The sequence below is a fragment of the Clarias gariepinus genome, chromosome 8, assembly GCF_024256425.1.
Source record: "Clarias gariepinus isolate MV-2021 ecotype Netherlands chromosome 8, CGAR_prim_01v2, whole genome shotgun sequence".
Classification (NCBI taxonomy): Eukaryota; Metazoa; Chordata; class Actinopteri; order Siluriformes; family Clariidae; genus Clarias; species Clarias gariepinus.
In genome coordinates this window covers 2036799-2056471 of record NC_071107.1, presented here as the reverse complement: position 1 = coordinate 2056471, position 19673 = coordinate 2036799, and the positions used below count along the sequence as shown (strand labels likewise).

At 40.0% G+C, this 19673-nt stretch overlaps 1 protein-coding gene across 2 annotated transcripts; it reads right to left on the bottom strand.

Annotated features, from left to right (window-relative positions):
- Positions 1-4599: 4599 nt before the first annotated feature.
- usp38 (ubiquitin specific peptidase 38) lies at positions 4600-16852 on the bottom strand. Of its 2 annotated transcripts, XM_053502730.1 has the most exons (11): positions 16723-16852; positions 14821-15535; positions 14553-14688; positions 13853-13982; positions 13090-13191; positions 12409-12567; positions 10723-10916; positions 10529-10622; positions 9521-9627; positions 6977-8240; positions 4600-6345 (listed from the first exon to the last, which is right to left on the bottom strand). In XM_053502730.1, the coding sequence occupies exons 2-11, from the start codon at positions 15500-15502 to the stop codon at positions 6172-6174; spliced, it is 3042 nt and encodes a 1013-aa protein (XP_053358705.1). In that variant the 5' UTR covers positions 15503-15535; positions 16723-16852; the 3' UTR covers positions 4600-6171. The 2 variants fall into 2 exon arrangements, with proteins under 2 accessions (XP_053358705.1, XP_053358706.1); XM_053502731.1 differs by lacking the exon at positions 16723-16852 and having other exon boundaries at positions 14821-15571.
- Between the last annotated feature and the right edge of the window lie 2821 nt (positions 16853-19673).

The following is a 19673-nucleotide window of genomic DNA, read 5'->3' as shown; positions in this document are numbered from 1 at the left end:
CAGAGCTGGGGGGGTTTGAACTCTGTGTGCAACCCTAGGCTGGCTGGTGGTTCCAAACTGCTCGTAGTGTATGATGTTGTGTGTGTGTGTGTGTGTGTGTGTGTGTGAGGGTGTTTGTGACCTATAATGGATTGCCACCCAATTTAGGGTGCACTTTGCCTTTTGTGAACTGTGAAGCCATAAAATGAAAATTCATTAATGTTTATTTATTTATTATTATTTTGTAATTGGTGGCCAGAAATATTAAAAACAAAAGTGAAATTCAATGTTTTAATGATATTCTCATTTTAGAAAAAAAATACTGACAATCAAGACAATAAGAATATATTTTTTTATTTCATGCAAGCAAATTGCTCTACAACAATCAATATTTAGTGTGAAGTCGTTTAATAATCTAAAACAGGCTGAATCCGGCTGAACGGAGAGTCTAAAAGACGTCTGCAGTACTCCGGTATCACTTGCTCGATTCACGACAGTTACTTGACAGCTCCTGCCTTCTTCACCATCGTCCAACAGTTTACTATTAAGTTTAGGTCTGTTGACCGGGTCACGGTTCCAGACTCTGAAGCCCATTGTCATGGAGCCACCACTTAATTTAAAACTCTTCAGGCATGTAGGCGAGAGCTAATTAGTGACATCATCTGTTTTGTGCACAGCCAGAGAACTAGAGCACTATAACACATGGCTCATACTGTCTTAACACTTTTGGCCATCACTGTACAGACTGAAGACCATTTAAGAATATAAAAATCATAAAATAAATGAGTTTAGATGAACAGTATCATGTCATAATACACACACCACTCCTATCAGAACAGCGTAAAGATCCTAATCTGACCCGGGGCCTGTTTCTATCATCACACAACACATCTCAACTCATCTAATTGTGATTTTGTCGTTACAGGAGAGCGAGCTAATCCTGTAACTAATCCCGATGGTTTACTCTACACTCCCAGCATCCTCATGTTCCTCCAGCGCTTTAAAGATACGGAAGGATCCGACGATGTTAAACGCACCGTGCAGCTCTGTTACTCATTGGGTCGGTTTCTATAGAGAAGACCAGAAGCAGCGGTTGAATGTGCACGAGCCGGTGATGCATGCAGGGATTTGTGTCCATGTGAAACCGGAATGTGTGGAATGCTGTTGTACTGGAAAACGCCTACTCCAGTGGAGCCTGCTAACAAAGTCTCCTAACTGCTTACTCAGGGCTTTTCGAAACACAGAGTCTTTGTGTGGATGATTCATTCAGGCAGCGTGTTATGCGCTAATCATCTGTTAGACACGGATTATAGCGCGGATAGACTTTTAGGTTTAGCAACACATGTAATTATGTAATAATAATAACAAAACAACAACAAATGCAGTCTAATTAGTAATAGTTTTATAATAATACTTAAAATCACTCACTCACTCTTTCATTGTCTAGAACACTTTATTCTGTATTTAGGGTCACAGGGGGGCCTGGAGCCTGTCCCAGGTACATCCTGAATGGGAACACCAATTAGCCTAATCTGCATGCCTTTGGACTGTAGGAGGAAACTGGAGTACCGGGAGGAAGCCCACTAAGCACAGGGAGAACATGCACACTCCATGCACACAGAGCCAGAGGGGGGAATCGAACCTTTGACCCTGATGGTGCAAGGCGACCACTACATCACTGTGCCGCCCTTTTCCAAATTAATAAAAAAAAAAAAATCTGCATTGAAAATCCCTTTAGATCCCAAATTGAATGTGAAATTTAAAAAGTGACTCGCTGCTGTGTCACTATGGACTAGGGAGGGGAATCACCAGGGACGACCCGAAACAATATTATCACGATACCTAATTTCCGATTGAATTCATATTGTGATTCTGGATCTATCACAATTTAAATATATATTTGAGATCACACAGGATGTTGTGCGTCGTTAGTCGTTCAGAGCGCACCACCCGCAGGATTATAAAGTAAAAACATTTTACCCGCTGAAGTGCGAACAATATACTGTACATCATTTCTAATATAGATTTCTTCCCATATAAGAACGAGTGCAGAGATCTCTCGTCACCTCCTACTTTCGTTCCGAGATGATGAGAATGTCGTGGGTTAGTGGGAGTCGAGCCCAAGCGTCGAAGTGTCCTTGTGAAATGGCTGCAGGAGAGAGAAAAAGAACGAGCGAGCGAGCGAGTGAGAGGGAAAGAGAGAGAGTAAGAGAAAGAGAGAGAACAGGCGCAGGGCTTTTGAATAATTGAGAGTCATTGATTTTACCAAATGGTCTTGGAGGCAGCACGAGTGGCAGTACTCCGCAGCACACACCGTGTTGTAAAGCTAATGGGTTAAGGGGAGATTTAAAAGCTTAAACGTATCCCTCTTATCTCTTTTAAAAAACCACAAGACTGATTTTTGGTGCATCATACCCAGGAGCATCTCCACCCGGAAAAAAACAAAACACACCTCTGCTTTTTCTTTTAGAGAGAGTGCGGAGATTTAAAGGTGGGAAAGGTTTAAACTAGTGGCACTGCGCAGCGTAGTGATCTGGTTCAGAGATCAGACAGAGAGAGAGAGAGAGAGAAAAGGGAGAAAGAGCGAGAGTGAGAGCGAGAGAGATGCATACACAGGGTGTTGAGTTCGTCTCAGGACACAGGGCCAACGGCTCAATCAGTGCGCTGCCAGAGCTTGATGGATTGCTGGTCTCACGGTGACTGTGAAAGGGCTCCTAATTCAGCGGTAAAAGCCGGGATAACCCCGATAACATTTGTCTCTGATAATCTGTTTTGAGCCGTGTCTAATGCTCTCTAATGCATTAATGAGCCGTCTTTGGTCTCTAATAGCAGCCATTTGCCAAAAAGGACAATTGTTAAACATCTTCAAAGCAGGCCGCGCAAAAAGAACAGGAAAATGTTCCAGGTCCATTTATTCGCTTTTTGTTTCTCTGACTGTAGAAACCACTCTTATGTAATTGGACATCTTGCATTTTGTGTTACACTACTGTGTCCTCTGAAACTGCTGCGACTCCATACTGTGGATATGAAAACGTTTGCTTCACATGATCACAACAGCAAAAGAACAAAAAGCATTACATGTACAATATAAGCATTTGACAAACTGCTTATTTATAAATTTCCACAGTATTTCAATCTATTTAAAAAAAAACCAAAGCATTAATAGGACCTTTTACAAGCACTGTATAAGCAATAAACAAAAGGTAACAAAAAGTAACCTGGATCCATCCTCCAGCAGATGTTCAACATTATTATTACGCCAGATTAGATCGATCAGATTAGAGTTAAAGCACTCGTTCCTACTTTACACCGGTTCTCTGATCACTGCGATTACTATCCGAGGTCCTGTACGTTCTGCCTTGTTTAACTTCTCACGCGCAGCTCTTCACCCCTGAAAGTTTAGCTTTTGCCAAACGTCCTGATGATTTGTAACACGATATCTCGACAAGTTCTCACCAATTTTACTGAATAGTCATAAATACCAAAATGCTAGTATAGATTAAGACAGTTTACAGCAAAAATGTTTACGAATAAAATATGTAAAAGTTGTGATTGCAGAAGGATGAAATTAATTGGAAGTAATTAAACCAGGAAGGAAGAAAATGATATCATCATGGAAAGAAAAAAATCATGACAGCAGAAAGCATGGAAATCATGAAATCAAAAAGGAATTAAATCATGAAATCACAATAAAAGAAAATCATGGTCTCTTAAAATTAAGAAGAAAGAAAACCAGGAAGGAAGGAAATTAGGAAATCAGGAAGGAAGAAGTTCTGATATTAGGAAGGAAATGATAAAAGAAATGAAATCATAAAATTATAAAAGAAGAAAATCACAACAGAAGCAGGTAGGAAATAATGAAGAAAGGGAATCATAAAATCATAATGGAAAGAAATTATAAAGGAATGAATTAGGAAAATAGAAAGAAATTATGAAATCAGCAAAAGAATTTAAAAAGAAAGAAAATAATAATAGTGCAATTTATCGAGCACCATCAAATGCATTATCTAGCAAAAAAAAAACAAAAACGACGACGAGGACTAAGTTGCAACCTTTGCTCGTGATAGAGGCGTCCAGGAAGGAACTTTAACAAAGAACTTTCAGGTCCAGCCTGGGAGAAAACTTCATGAGCTGGAAATATTTATACACACACATACACACATGACCATTACTAAGAACTTCTTTAAAATAAGATGACACTTCCTGTGCGGTCAGAGAGCAGGCGGTGTTGCAACCAAAGCAAAAAGTCAAAATGACACGTAACAAAGTTGTTAATCTGTCTGGATTTTACACGAGATGCCTCGCTGTGATCCATTTATATAATCAGTGAAGAGTCGCAATAGTTACATTATAATTAAAAAGTTTAGTTCATGTGTAACTCAACAGGTCAACATGAACAGGCTGAGATCACACACACACACACTCGGTGTAGGTGAGGGAGGCGATACTGTAACCTGGTGGAACGGTCACGTGACTGTGATTTGCATTACTAACTTATTTCCTTCTTTTAAACACGGCTGTAAATCAGTTTAAAAGAAAGAAACCAATATCTTATTAATAAAAAGGCAAATATAGACATGATATACATTTTAAATATTTGAGCATTAAATAAATCAGCCATTTCTTATTATTAATGAACCTTTACTGTTAGACAGGGGAAAAACAAACAAACAAACAAACAAACAAAAACATCGGATATTAACACTATACAACTACACAAAGCTTGTGTAGCTTTTAAATCCTGTCAAAGTTTTCTGTAAAATCGTAAATGTGGATCAAAAGGCACAAAAAATCTGTTTCAAATTGAGGGAAGGAAAAAAAAAAAATCCTCCCTGAAAGAAAAAAATAAAATAATATAAACAGCAATATTGTGAAAATTGACCTCGGTTTTAAATATTCCGCATGCAAGATAATCTCTTCACACACTCAAACACGCTCACACCTATATATATTTATTTTTTACTTAATAATTATCCAAGTATAATTCAGTGATATTATTTTGGCCATTTTAAAACACTAGCTTAAATCCCACAATGGAATAAAAATGAGTATTGCATCATCCTGGGTGAATGTATTGCAACATGTCAGGTGATCTGTCCACGGACAGCTAGACACACACACACACACACACTTGTTCAAGTAGGATGGCTCCAATAGAAAAATTAAATAAAAATTATAAAATAAAACAAGTTAAAATCAGGTTTCTTTACAGACGTTAACGCAGTCAGACTCGGTGCTTATGGAGAGTACAGGACCGTGAACGTACCGGTCAGAACCCGTAAAAAACTTCAGTGGTAACACTTTATAAAGGGGGAGTAACTCATAACCCATTCGTACACATCGGACAGATATTTAATCAAGAAACATTTCAGGATTTACGTTCTGTTGAAACAATATTGATGTGACAAACGTCATGATTTTTATATGCTTATTTAAAATCTACGCTAAAAGTCAGCGCCTCAGTGATCCTTAGGGCTCATTATGCTTTTTCATCTTTTGTATTGCCAAGAGTTTAGTTACTGTATCGACTTATTACTGGAGCCGAAGGTGCTTTATTTGCATTTAAAAGCCTTATAAAGCACCATTTAGTACAAGTACAATTTGCACTTGTTTTTTAAATTTCTTTTAACCCCGTGTGACAGCTGACTGGATGATTATGATGCACTTAAACTAATCAGATTTGCATTTATACCACTTAGGAGGCCTTACTGTACACCTTCTAGAGCTCTTACCGTGCTCAGAGTGCGCAGTTAAAAAAAAAAAAAAAAAAATAAACTAATCAGTGGAACAAAATGAAAGTTAAAAGCACTGATTATTATTATTATTATCATTATTACTACATGTTGTTCTTGCTTCTCTTTTTTAAATAAAAGACCCAAAACCTGATGAGTGCTGACAAAAGCATTTCATAAATTCTCCAGCATTTCTCTAGAAAACAGGATTTCTGCAGTGTGTTACAAACACCCTTCCACGGGGTTTAATAAAGTCTCACAAAACAAAAAGTGCTTTCATTAACACTTTATAAGAAGGCTTTAAAAAAAAAAAAAAAAAAAAAAAAAAAAGATCCGTATGCAAAGGAAAGCTTGGTGAGGTGGTTTGGAGTCATTGAACATTTCTGCATGTTGGATTCAGACGAGACGAGGTCCAGTGTTTGAGTCCAGTGCTCTGTTACAGTCTGAATGCTTCCCATTCTCAGAAAACCAGTCTGCTGACGGTGCTGAAGCCGCCGCCTCCTCCTCCTCCTCCACCTCCACCCGAAGGCCCGCAGCTTCCCGGGGGCTCGTTGTCGTCTGAGCCGTTGGGTCGAAACGAGCAGGAGGTCGAGGCAGCCTGGAGAGCACGGGCCCTGGCGTTAAGCTCCTGCTCCTGGAAGAAAAATACACACACGTTTTAAATATATATATATATATATATATATATATATAAGGTGTCGGACTACTGATCAGAAGATGCCAGATTCAAACTCCAGCACCACCGAGTGGCCACTCGAGCAAGATTCGTAACTTCTCAGATGTGTAATGAGTATATAAGCCTCTCTTGATTCCCTCCCCCTTTCCTCTCTAACGTAGACAGGTATTTTTTTTTTTTTATCAGGAATATCTTTATACATTACATTATTGGTGTACATTTGGGGGTTTTAACTATAAATCAAAATAAATAAAGACAGACAGATAAATAAAATAAAAGCGTGGATTTAGCAAACTTAATCTTTATTTCCATATTTATATATTTAAAAAAATTATGGTATATTTCTTATATTAAAAAAAATATAAAATAAATTAAGTCAAGAATGCACTTATAGGACACTGTACAATCTAATCTCCTAGTTCACTCTTTCCACATGTCTAGAGCACTGAAATGTGACGCAGCCTCAAGAAATATCACCTTCAACAGTTTTTAGTCGTCAGCTAGAACAAACCTCCCTTTACTACCCTCTAGTGGTACGGAGCACTCAGCCAACATATACTGTAATTACACCCTTAGTTTTTTTTCTCACCTGTAAGAAGAGTTTGTTGTCTTTGGTGATGGCTTCCATCAGATCTTTATGAAGAGGTGGTTCCCCGTTGAACCTCGATCCGTTGACGGTAGCTCTCGAAGCCCCGCCCTGTCCTCCTCCAACCTCTTCCTGTTTCCTGTAGATCAGGACGTAGGCCGTGTCCTTGGGGAAGCGGCTCGTGATGTTCTGCACGGACTGGAAGTTGGTAAAGGTCACTCTGCTGTCGTTGAACAGGAACCAGTCCCTGGAGTTTTGCCCCGCACACTCTAGGACATCCTGTGATGCGCCCGGCCCTTCTGAGACGCCGACGCCGGGATCCGATCCCGGACTCTTATGCGAATGGGGACCGGCGCTGATGTTCCTGCCGTATGAGTAGTAGTGGCCGCTTTCGGAGGACATCCCAGAATGCATCACCACAGAACACAGGACGTACGGTACACTGCGCCGCACTCCTGACCCCCAGTCCCGTCTCGTGCTCTCCCCCCCACAGTCTGTCACGCCTTTATCGTCCTCCTCTTTCTCTTTATGAGAAGGTTTCAGCTTCTTCGCCAAGTTCTCGCCACTCTCCGGTGAGTCCATGTGCACTGACTGAGGCGGTGATGAAGATGATGATGAGGACGTGCTGTGCTGGTGGACAGGTAGGCGAATGTGAAGCGGGATGTCTACGTTGTCTAGGATTTTCCGCCGCACGTGGCACGTCGTGTCATACGAGAAGCGCAGGAGAGTGAGGATGAGGTACTCGGGGGCCGTCCTTATGTGTATGGCCCTCTCGGCCCGCTGCAAGGAAGCGCAGCGCTCGCAGAAGTAACAGTTTTCCTCTTCCAGGATCTCCGGAGCCAGGAAATACTCGAGCAGATCTGGCAGAGACAGAACCGCCTCGGTCTTGGGCCTCTCCTCGCTCCGTTCGTCCTTGGAAGTGCCTTCGGGGTTCTCGCTGCCGCCGTTTACTGCCCCCTTGTGGGAGTGCGCGGTCGGAGAGCCCGCGATGCCGGATGGGCAGAAGGCGAGAGAGAGATCCGTGAACGGTTCCTCTTTCTCAGAGAGACTGTGGCACTGCAGGCAGCGGATGCCCGTAGAGAGACGTCCACCGAACATCCGCTCCACCAGAGTCCGTCCATCGCCATCAGGGTCCGGCGGTTTGGTCTGACAATGAGACGGGGTGCTGGTCACGTCCCGGGGGTTGGCATCATCAGTCGCCTGGGTGTCCGTAGACATGGTCTTAGATTTGACTAGAGCTCGGAGAGTCTTTTCCTCCTCGTGTAGCCTTAATGACATAAAACAAGTAAATATAACACATACGCAAGCATCCAAACTAGGGCTGAAATTCGATAACAAATAATGATTGAGGCAAAATTTTCTACCTCAAAGCTTCTTTTAATTAATTTTAAAAACTTGCGTTATGTTTTTGCGCAATTATTTGTTTGACGCGCTCCCGGATACAAGACGGAAAGGTAAGTCGCACAACATAGTGTTTTTGTATAATTAATAATTTTAATGTGTGTGTTATGCGCTAAAATGCCCCCCTGCCTCGGATTGCCCCCCCTACATAATCTTTATCAAATATATTAAGATACCATAATCAATAATTACTATTATAAATAACCCTAGGCAAATTAATACAAGTAATAAAAATTCTCATATAATGATTATTTTGTGGCACATTTATTTTGTAGGGGTTTGTCATGTAATACAAAAATGTTTACACTAAATATTGTTTATGATGAAAAATTACATGAAATGATTTTTATTATAAAATAAGCAATATAGTTCATATATTTTTCCCTATACAACACGTTTTTTTTATATTGCTTATTTTATAATTAAATTCGTTTGGTGCAGTTTGTAATTTGTAAATTATAAACCTTTAGATTATGTTGGGGGGGGGGTGCAATCCGTTGCAGGGAGGCATTTTAGCGCATAACAGTGTGACTTAGTTTTTTTGATACTTTAAGTCATTTGAAATACCTTTTTTCAGTTTTTGCATCGGACAAAATTTTTTTAAATAATTGTGTATGGTGCTGTAATGCACTTAACTCATCTCGGTCAACTTTTAGCTATTTCTTATATTGTGAATAATGACAATGTTTATTTTTGATAAAAAGAAAACTAATTAATCTTTGTTTCTTTTATATATTTTAGATTTCCATTTAATTAAACAAAATTACTTTTCATCCAATTACTCGATAAAATTTTTGGTAGAATACACGATTACTAATATATTCGATAGCTACAGCCCTAATCCGTACATACACCGAGTTGAGAGTTTTAATCCATGTACTGCTGGATTAAACATTTATAAACAGACATTATAACATAATCCTGGGAAGTTTATGTAATTAATTTTTTATTATTATAAGCATTCAAATGATCAGGTGGATATAGTGCTTAATATATTAACGTGAAGTCGAACCGACACTAATGTTTTCACCTGTAAGGTAAATTATTATTATTATTATTATTATTATTCTTTTATTATTTTTAAGTTTACAGAGTTCTGGAAACATACATCAATAAACACAGATGGTACTTAAATGCCTAGAATACCTGTCTAAAATAAAGCGGAGGTATTCAGAGCAGTCCTGCTGGGAACCCGCTGAGAACCAGGGAGGCCGGGACGCTTCGAGGAAACTCCTGGGCTCGTACGCAGCTCGCTGGGGCACAAGCAAGTTCATTAAAAAAATAATAATAATAAAATATGCAAAATACAACAGAATTGAGGGCAACGATGAGTGGGCCCAAGCACCGGTGACTTCACCACCCCAGTGCACCACAACCTGCATGCCTTTTGAGCACGCGAATAACAACAACTGAGCGCAAAAACACTTCTTAAATGCCCCGGATGCTGAGGTCACTAAAAATATCAAGTTTAAGGCCTCGACACGACTGGACACGTCTTTCTGGTGCGCCAGGGCGGCATTGCGGTGGGTGCTTGGGCTGTGCGTCAAGTCAAACTGGGACTTGTGATGGAATTTCTCATAAACAAATGCATAAAATGGTTGTTAATAATGTAAAATTAATAAATATAATTAAAAAAAAGAAAAAAGGCATAAAAGCGCGGTGCAAACGTTTTAAAGAAGGCCATATGTCTGTGAATGACGAGGTGGCTCGGTGCACATTGTGGTCGTTCCCGTGAACATTCACCGAGGGAAACGCCTGATCCTTAAAGAAGAGACGCATCCGTCTATGTGACTGTACGCACAATCATTCACCAACACCAATTGCACGTTACAGGAACTCGGCTGGAGTTATTAACACCACCACCATACAGTCCTGACCTCGCTCCAGGACATTTCTACATGTTTGAAGATCCATTAAAGACGGTCCTGGGAGCGAAATACTGAGAAGAATTTCTACCTTGATGGTGTCCAAGCACTAGTGAAACACCAGGATTAGTGCATTAGTGTAGCAGGGGATTATGTAGAGAAATAAAGATTTTACTCTTTTTGTTCTGTTATTCCGTGCAATCAAAAGTCCTGGTTTGACTTGAACGCCTCTCGCATGTATATAACCTGCACACCCAGAAAAAAAAAAAAAAGGTGGAAGCCTGCAAACCTGTGTATGTGCCAGGAAAGCAAACAGAAGCTGTAGCTTCTTCATCAGCGTGTTCGAGCTGTTCAGGTTCACGGATAAGACGTTTCGTCTGAAACTACAAAACAGCACAGAATTTTATACAAAGTCGGAAACAACGCGCGTTAATGCACCCTAATTATATAATCTGTACTCGGGTAACATAAGCGTAAACTTACTCAGTAGCCATGAACAACATCTGGATGATGCTGTTGAGGTAACACGTGTTGCCCAAGTTCACGAGCCCCGTCTTGCCCGTCTCCGATTTGCCGGTAATCCTCAGCAGTCCCGAGGCGAAGGAGTTCGACTGCGAGGTCCAGGCGCTTTGGTTCAACACGTACTTGATCTTCTCTTCGCTGGGTTTAGGGAGTTCCTGGGGGAAAAAAAAATAATAAATAAATAAATAAATAAATAAAAGCTTTCAGTAAAACAGAGAGAATATGAAACAGCAGCATCTTTAATATACAAAGGTCATCTCTCCACCTTGAAGATAACTACGTTTCCCAAAACAACGTATAACAACGGAAGTGTTTAGTTTTTTATTAGATTGTCGCAACAATTATAAGATTTTATCAGAGTTAAAATAAACTGCATGTATTATTTATCAGTAACATGATCGCATTAGTTTGTTTGTTTGTTTGGAGGTCGAGTACACTGATCACTACAGAAATTTAAAAATTTTAGAATTAAATAAAAAAAATGTAAAACTGTTTATTTATTGTATGATTAGGATATGTCATAGTGACACATGCCAATAATGAGAACCTGTACACTTTGTTCCCGCCCCCTGATGCTGTGTGTGCAACAGTCACAAGAAGCTTGCGTCTCATATGAAGCATGTGATAGTATTTCGCCTCCTTGTGGAATTTTCATTTTATGTCTATTACAAAAATCTTGAGGCTGATCAGCAACCTGGATAAAAGTCTTGTAACTTTGTAAATTAAAGTTATTTAACAGTCCATGTTTATATACATATTATATACACAACTAAATTTTTCATTACGTTTCCAAAATAGTATTTTTCAATTACGGTTCTTTTCCAGGGGGAACAAAAAAAGGAAAACCACTGCGTTTAAACTACACATCGATCTTCATTTACACCTGAATCTCGTGTGTTTAAAGATCTTAATAAATCTCTCTCTCTCATCTTATTATTGCTCGTCTTCCTTCTACATGACGAAGATGAAAATATAAAGCAGACCGTCTTTACTCCGAGTGCTTCTCTGAGCCGCGCACGCTGCCGCGCTCTCTCCTCCCACACGCAGCTACAGTGGATCCTGACAGTGACATGCTAATTAGGATTGAACTCATTATCATCAGATGGAAAGCAGGTGGATCAGAGCTCAAGTGTTGTGCAAATCATCTGGTTTTTTTTTTTTTTATCTGCTGCAACGTGCTTTCTGAGGGTAACACATAATTTTTTTTTTATAAAAAAATTATAAAAATACAGCATTTGGAAGTTTCTCTGTTGAAAAAAAACAAACAACAAAAAAAAAAGCAGATGGCTTCTCCTATTTCTCGAAAATATGAGATTTAAAGCTATGTTTAGTGGCAAGAAATAACCAGACCCTCTAATAATATCTAGAGGTCTGGCGGAGACGCAAGTACATGTGGTGAATATCTGCCGCGTATCCGAGTACGGTGCAGTAAAGTGATGTAATGACTACTCTATAATAACAGCTGGATTTGTTTAGCGCTCCAAATGTCCATAGTTACATACAGACATCTACCTAAAAGTGGGTGTGGCCTCACTAAATTTCTGAGGGATAAACAAAGCTATCCGTCTGTGTGTATTAGTATTTGCATGCATTTACATGTACATCATGTCTACAGTGCAGCAGACAGGATTAGTCAGGATTTCTCACCTTAATGACTTCGAGGATGCTGTCGTAGAGGTCAGGGAAGCCAGAGTACTGGTACATCATGCAGTGGATCAGCTCGGTGAACTGCAGCAGGAAGGCTTTGCTGGTCGGAAGGCCGTCGCTCTGCAAGGACTTCACCAGCGGTACCACGTGGGGGACGACCTGTCTCACCGGGACATGCGTGTTCATTAAATGTGTTCATTTACATTTGCACTTTATAGTACTAAGCAAAAGTCTTGAGCCACCCCGTATTTCTTCATATTTTGCTCCAGACTTTCATGTATTTTTTTTTATGTAGTCTTGAATAATACAGTTGTTCTCCAGGCTTCCTGAAGGACCCTTTTTTGTGTCTCATTATTTTCAGTCCAGTCTCCGTACCTGAGCAGTTTCCGAGGAATGTTTTTTGTTTGTTAAGCCACACAGCCACCTATGAATCATTCGAGCATCTAACTTAAGCCATGAACCGGTGAGAAACAGATGATCAGGCTGCTGATGCTGAGGGCTCAAGACTTTTGCACAGTAACAATATCGGTTATTAAGACCTGGCAGGTATTTTGCCTAATGCACCAGTTAAAACCACTAACACAACACTTTTAATACTTCAGCTTTCTTTCCTTTTTTTTTATGCAATCATTACATTTGACACATGACCAAAAGGGAAATGTTTTAGTCGGAGGTTGTTACCAGATGGAAGGCCTCTGGCGAGTGCTGGAAGCTCAGCAGCATGTGAGAGAGGACTGCTAGCGCCCCCTGTCTCACTATGGGGTACCAGAGACGATTAAAGACCTAAAGGTGACAAATACAGATACGCATGATTAACAGGAGACACAACACACATAGCGACAAAGTATATATGTTGTGATCAATATATCAATATATAAATAAATTAATAAATTTGCTGTTTAAAAACTCATGTGTGGAGCCTGAGATTGGTCACGAGGTCTATAGGACACGGTGGCATTTAGTTGTGTGTTAGTGGGCTCGCCCATGAGCTTCTCGCCCGTGATGGTTATATTGCCAACACTGCAAGTGTAAAGATTAAACCAGGACTTTTGACCATGCAGAAAACAGGACATGTTCGCACTGTTCAAATGTTTTACTGTGGCTAAGAGTCTCATCACTGCACTGTGCATTTGGTCTTCTGTAAATATCGATCTGTTTTACACCTTCATTCACCAGAAATGTCATCACAAGTGCCGGGTTTGACTTGAACACTCCTTGGAGATAAAAATATACGATTTCACTGCCATTTCCCCGTAACATTTACTGTGCAGTGTTTGTACACAACCCTTGCTTTTTAAATGTGAAATAAATTGATGGAGTTTTTCACACAACACTATTCCAGCCATTTAGCAACAAGGGCGATTGTGACGCATCAAATAGGCGCAGTAAATGCGTTACGCATTGGTTATTATTCTCTAACTCTGGTTAAGATGGCTGTATTTACCAGCTCGATTTTAAGCAGGGTGACATCAATAAGGATGGTGAACTTCTGTACAGCAGCCAGTCCCTTCAGAAGAGCGATAACCCAGGTGTCTACGTGATGGGCCAGGGGCCACGAGAGCCAATCGATCATCCTGTGGAACAGAGAGGGGAAAACAAAACAGACAGATAAAGAGAGTGAAAGTTTGCTTTAAGGTCAGAACAGCGTTTAATGCCAGTGCTAACAAAAAAAAACAAAAAAAAAAACAACAACAAAAAGCAGTGACAGAACAGTCACACACAAACTGTCCACCTTTCTGACCTCTGCGCATCACATCTACAGGTGCGATGCAGCAGCTATTCAGGGAGATTCTGGACATGATTTGCCATTCTCTGCTGAGCATTTTTGACTTTAGAGAGGAAGTACAAGTAGTCTCCGACTTAAGAACATTAAGAGTTAAAAATTTCTACCAATATTTATAATTATATACAATATTATATATCCCAATAGTAAATGATCTTATTAATCAGGGAACGGAACACGTTCGTAAGTCGGAGACTACCTGTACAATCATGTGGGCAGAAAAAGCAGAATAAAAAAAAAGTTTTGTAAAATGATCCAGAACATGACTACAGGGTGATTATTGGATAGCGAGGTCAAGATTTGTGCGCCCGCCCAGTTGGAGAGGAACAGAAGGAGTGAGCGAGAAGGCGCGAGAGCCGACCTGCTGAGTGCCTGAGTCATGCTGGCGTCTTTGACGTTCTGGTCAGTGGTGAGGCTCTTGATGAGGATGGTGATCATCTGCAGAGGGATGTGCTGCACCAGACTGGCCAGAGCGATGGACGGCTCAAAGGATGGATCTGCAACCAACACACACACACAACTTTTTACACTGAATCAAAAGTATTGCTCAAATATTGCCTTTTTTATCAAAAGAAAAAGATTTATTTCTTTTTGTGACATTTTAGTGTGAAGCAAATTGCTTCCCTGACCTGTTGAGGAGATAATAGCGAACACTTCCTGCAGCGAGGGCAGAAGCGTGGCTGGCTCCGCCTTCCAGATGCCCTGCAGCAAGGCAGCAACGCAGCCCACCTGCTCTACATAGCGCCTCAGCTCTGCCTCCTCAGCCGCCGGACATTGGAAATGGGCAAACGTCCGCACCAGCTGCTGGCAGAACGGAACGGCGGCCTTGTTGCGTGGCACACACTGGGGGAAGTTGCTAAGCAGCGTGGCCAGCTTGCTGCAGAAGGCGGCGTCGGGCCGCTCGCACACCATGCGCAGGACCTCAGTCTGCAGTGTCTGGGCCAGCTCCAGGACAGCCGGGCAGCTGATGAGAAGCCTTAGGCAGCCATGCAGGAAGTCCAGTATGACCGGATCCCGGCGGTCCAGAGAGCCGTATCCCTGATGCAGCAGCTCCATGACGTAGTCCTTACTCAGGAAGCATGCGAACTCGTCGCGGTGGTAGCGCGCGTACGCCTCTTGGACCTGGAGGCCCACCTGCCGCTGGAAGGTGTCCTCGCCGAGCAGAATGAGGCGCGCGGTGAGGTGGTACAGGGCCTGGCACTGCTCTGGCGTCACCTCTTTCTCAGCCGCCTCCACCACCATCTTCACTATGGCCCGCTTAACGGGGATCGGGTGAGACGAGCTCACCAGACCTTCCAGAATCTTATCCATGACGGAGCTCTATACTACTGCACCATGAGGATGCTGAAGAGGAAAGGAAGAGCTGCGTGAGGAAAACATGCACGGAGACGTGAAAACCTGTAAGGGGAAAAAAAATACTGTTTGATGACAAACACAAACATCGATGGGCCTGTAGAGAGCTTCCAGCACTCGCCAAAATTTCACATTTTTGTTTCATAAATAAAAGTAAAAAATATATATAAATTATGTAAGAACGCACCAACGGAGCCAAAGCTCTAGATCGGTACCAGATTAGATTTAACATGTTTCTATTTTTAATAATATTATTATTTAAAAAAATTAAATGCTATGTATAAAAATAAAAATATATATATTTTATCAAATTATATATTAAAATAAAGTAGAAAAAAAAAAAGTATAAACATACATTTTACAAAAATATAAAAATTTAGATTTTATATAAAAATACACATTTTATATTTTGTTGAATTTTATATATATTAATTCAATTTAATATTTTTATATTATACAATTTTATTAATATTTAATATACATTATTTAGCTGATCATGCTTCTGTATTTTTATAAAACCTAATTAAATATAAAGAGGAATTTTCTTTAAACCAGGCTTTTTATTTTAACATTATAAACCGACCCTTATAAAAAAAATTTATAATAAATAAATTTTATTATTTTTAAACAACACAACAACAATAGAACAAAACTCCACTTTCAGGTTTTTTAAGTAATTTTAGTGGATAAAAAAAAAAAAAGATCTAATTTAAACAGGTGAGTCAATGCTACAATGATTAGCAGTTTAGCTTAGCAGCTTTACAATCCATCAACGTTAAAATCCCGTCACTACTCTTCAAATTTTTAACAACTGCTAATGTTCTGGATATTGGATTAATACTCAGTTCTAACATTTAACGCCTGCTGTGTTTATTTAATCAGATCTGATTAGAAAAATCCAAACAATGCCTTGGTAATCAGACATTAACTTTTACCTATCCGTTTTCCGTTAAACCCGTACCCTGCACTCGGATTGGGCAGCAACGCATTCCACCAATCAAATCATCCGTGGGCATGCGGTATTAGCCAATCCCTGCGCAATAGGCGGGACTTCGCGGAATACAGGTAGGAAGTAAATAACTTTACAGGCAGGCCAAAAAGACCACTCTGACTTAACAGAATTTTAGCCAGGCTAACGTTTCTGTTTCCTTTCAACGTTTGTAAATAAACAGACTTACCAAAAAACAGACGACATTTTACACAACCCCTGAACAATCCCCAACAACGCGCATTATAAATAAATTAGAGTCAGTTTTATCTTAACGCAATGTTTTGATTCCTCTCCAGTCCTACAATCAGCTGATGAACATTAACGTCATCATCGTGCGACCGGCGATGGCGACATGAAGGACCTCATGGAGGCGTCTATAATGCCTGTCGTTAAATGAAAAAAAAAATTTTTTAAGGAAAAACTATGTAAAATATATTAATTAAGGAATAGATTAGGGTTATATTAGCACATTGTGAATTGTATGTTTTATTCTATTGTATATACATATTGGTTTTACGTTATTCTAATAATTTTATAGTCAGTAACTCTATAAATGTCAAAATACAGTTTTCATAACCTTGTTAATAATTTGTGAGTTTTAGCATTCTATTACACACACAAAAAAAAGGGAAATATGTGGGAAATTTAAATAACAAAAATTAAGTCATTGTGGGTTTTTTCACAATCATCTAGCCCAAATGTAGCTAGCTAGCGTGAGAAGGGGCCAGATTCTGATGGCTAGAGGACTGAGTCTCCAAAATTGTGGCTCTTGTGTGATGTTCCTGGTCTGCAGTGGTCAGGACATACCAAAAGTGATCGAATGCGGAAAAACTGGCAAGGAATTGGTGACAGGGTCACGAGTGGCCAAGGCTCACTGATGCACATGGGGAGTGAAGGCTGACTCATGCAGTCCCATCCAATTGAAGCGCTAGTGTAGATTAAATGTCTGAAAAGGTAATGTTGGGTATGATATAAAGGCGTCAAAACACATAGAGCATCACAACTATGGTGGCAAAAGGGGGGCCCTACTCAATATTAGGCAGGTGGTCATAATGTTATGGCTAATCACTCTCACTCACATTCTATACCGCTTTCTCCTGTATTCAGTGTCACGGGGACCTGGAGTCAATCCCAGGAGGCTTAGGGCACAAGGCAGGGTGCACCCTGGACAGGGTGCCAATCCATCACAGGGCACACACTCACTCACATTCACACACTACGGGCAATTTGGCAACACCAATTAGCCTAATCTACATGTCTTTGGACTGTGGGAGGAAACCAGAGGAAACCCACCAAACACAGGGAGAACATGCAAACTCTACACCACCGTGCCGCCTATGGCTAGTCAGTGTATATGTAAATAGTGCTTCTGTGTACTTGGTTTGTTTAATTTAATTTAATTCCCTTTTAATGTTTATTCTACGTATGTCTTTTTAGCTGTAAGTAACTTTTACTATGCAGAACTGCAATTTCCCTAAGGATTAACAATGATTTTAATCTTTTAGATTAAGTTGCCCTTAATTTAAAGGTATAATTTAAAAAAATCTGTAATTAACAATATTTAACAAATAACAAATTTTATTATTATTATTATTATTATTATTATTTATAATATAAGTTATATTTTTAACATACCCATTAATTTTCCAAGTGTATTTTCATTACATTTTCCAAAATGGGTCAATTAATGTAAAACACTATTTTAATATATTTTTTTTTCTATTGTAAACTGTTTTTCAATTTGTAAATAAACATAAAGAATGTTTTTTAACTGCTAACACAAATAATAAAAAGGCCAGGAATTTTTTGATTGGATGGATAACAGTTATTCAGCTAAAAAACCAACAACATTAAACAGGCCAGGAGTAGCTCTGTGTCGAATGTGTTGGATTACTGATCAGAAGATTCCAGGTCTAAACCTCAGCACTACCAAATTGCCACAGTTGGGCCCTCGAGCAACGCCCTTAACTCCTCAGATGTATAATGAGATAAAAACGTGAGTCGCTATAAATAAGGGTGTCTGCCAAATGCTGTATGTGAATAGCTACAGTAAGTTTGCTTTAAAAATATGTTGCCATTGTTCTTCTTTGTTGTTTACCGGTGGTTAAAATCCATTAGGTTACATTTCCACCAACTGTACTGTAGGTCTCATTCTCTCTCATCTTCCTGGCCTCTTAAAGCCAATTTTCCAGTCCAGCTTTCCCTAAAAACATCTAATGCTTCCTTCCCTGATCTTGTCTTGACTTGCTCTGCATTTTGAACTCTTCGTTTGCTTTGTCCAGCACTTCCACACACTCTTTGTTCTCGACATGTTTCCTCTCAGTCCCACTCTGAGTATTCAGTTGGAGTTCTGTAGGTTGCATCACCGCCACCTATAGATCTCTCTATTCTCAGCGTCCCTGTCCTTTAAAGCCGACTTTAAAGTCCAGTCTTCCTCAAAAACAACATTAAATGTTTCCCTATTTGATCAGTGACTTCCTGTTCTAAAAGACTCTTAACGCTGCTTTCTACTCTCCTTAGTTCTTGGAACTCTGCCACCATATCGAGCCTCTCCTTCCTTCTAAATATAAAAGGGAAACCGTGAATGTTCTGGATCAAACAGAAGCCAATATCATTATGTGTTTACCAAGATACTATATTAATTTAGTTGTGTTTCTAAATTATTACTTAAAAACTAACAGGTTTACATGCACAGAGGTACATAAACTGCCTGGCCAAGAAAAAAGGCACACGCTCTAAGATTTAGACCACCTTTAGCTTTGATTACACACACTATGTTGTCCAGCTCATGCGTGAAAATGGAATATTCTCCGTGCCATCAGGGAAAGAAAAATTCCATAAAAGTGGAAAAACACCTGCAGGGTCGAGGTTCGAGTCTCATCACTCGGGGTCTGTGTGCATGGAGTTTGCATGTTCACCCCGTGCTTTGTAGGTTTTCTCTGTTGTCTCCTCCCAGAGTCCAAAGACATGCAGATTAGTGTGTGTATGTACTGTATGTGTGTGTCCCACCTTGTGCCTCCAGGCCCTTTAAGACACGATAAAGGAGTATACACAATGAGACGATGAAGTTGTGACTTTTCTTTTTGGCCCAGCAGCGTAGTTCAAAGTCCATAAATTACTGGAAATTGTAAACTAAAT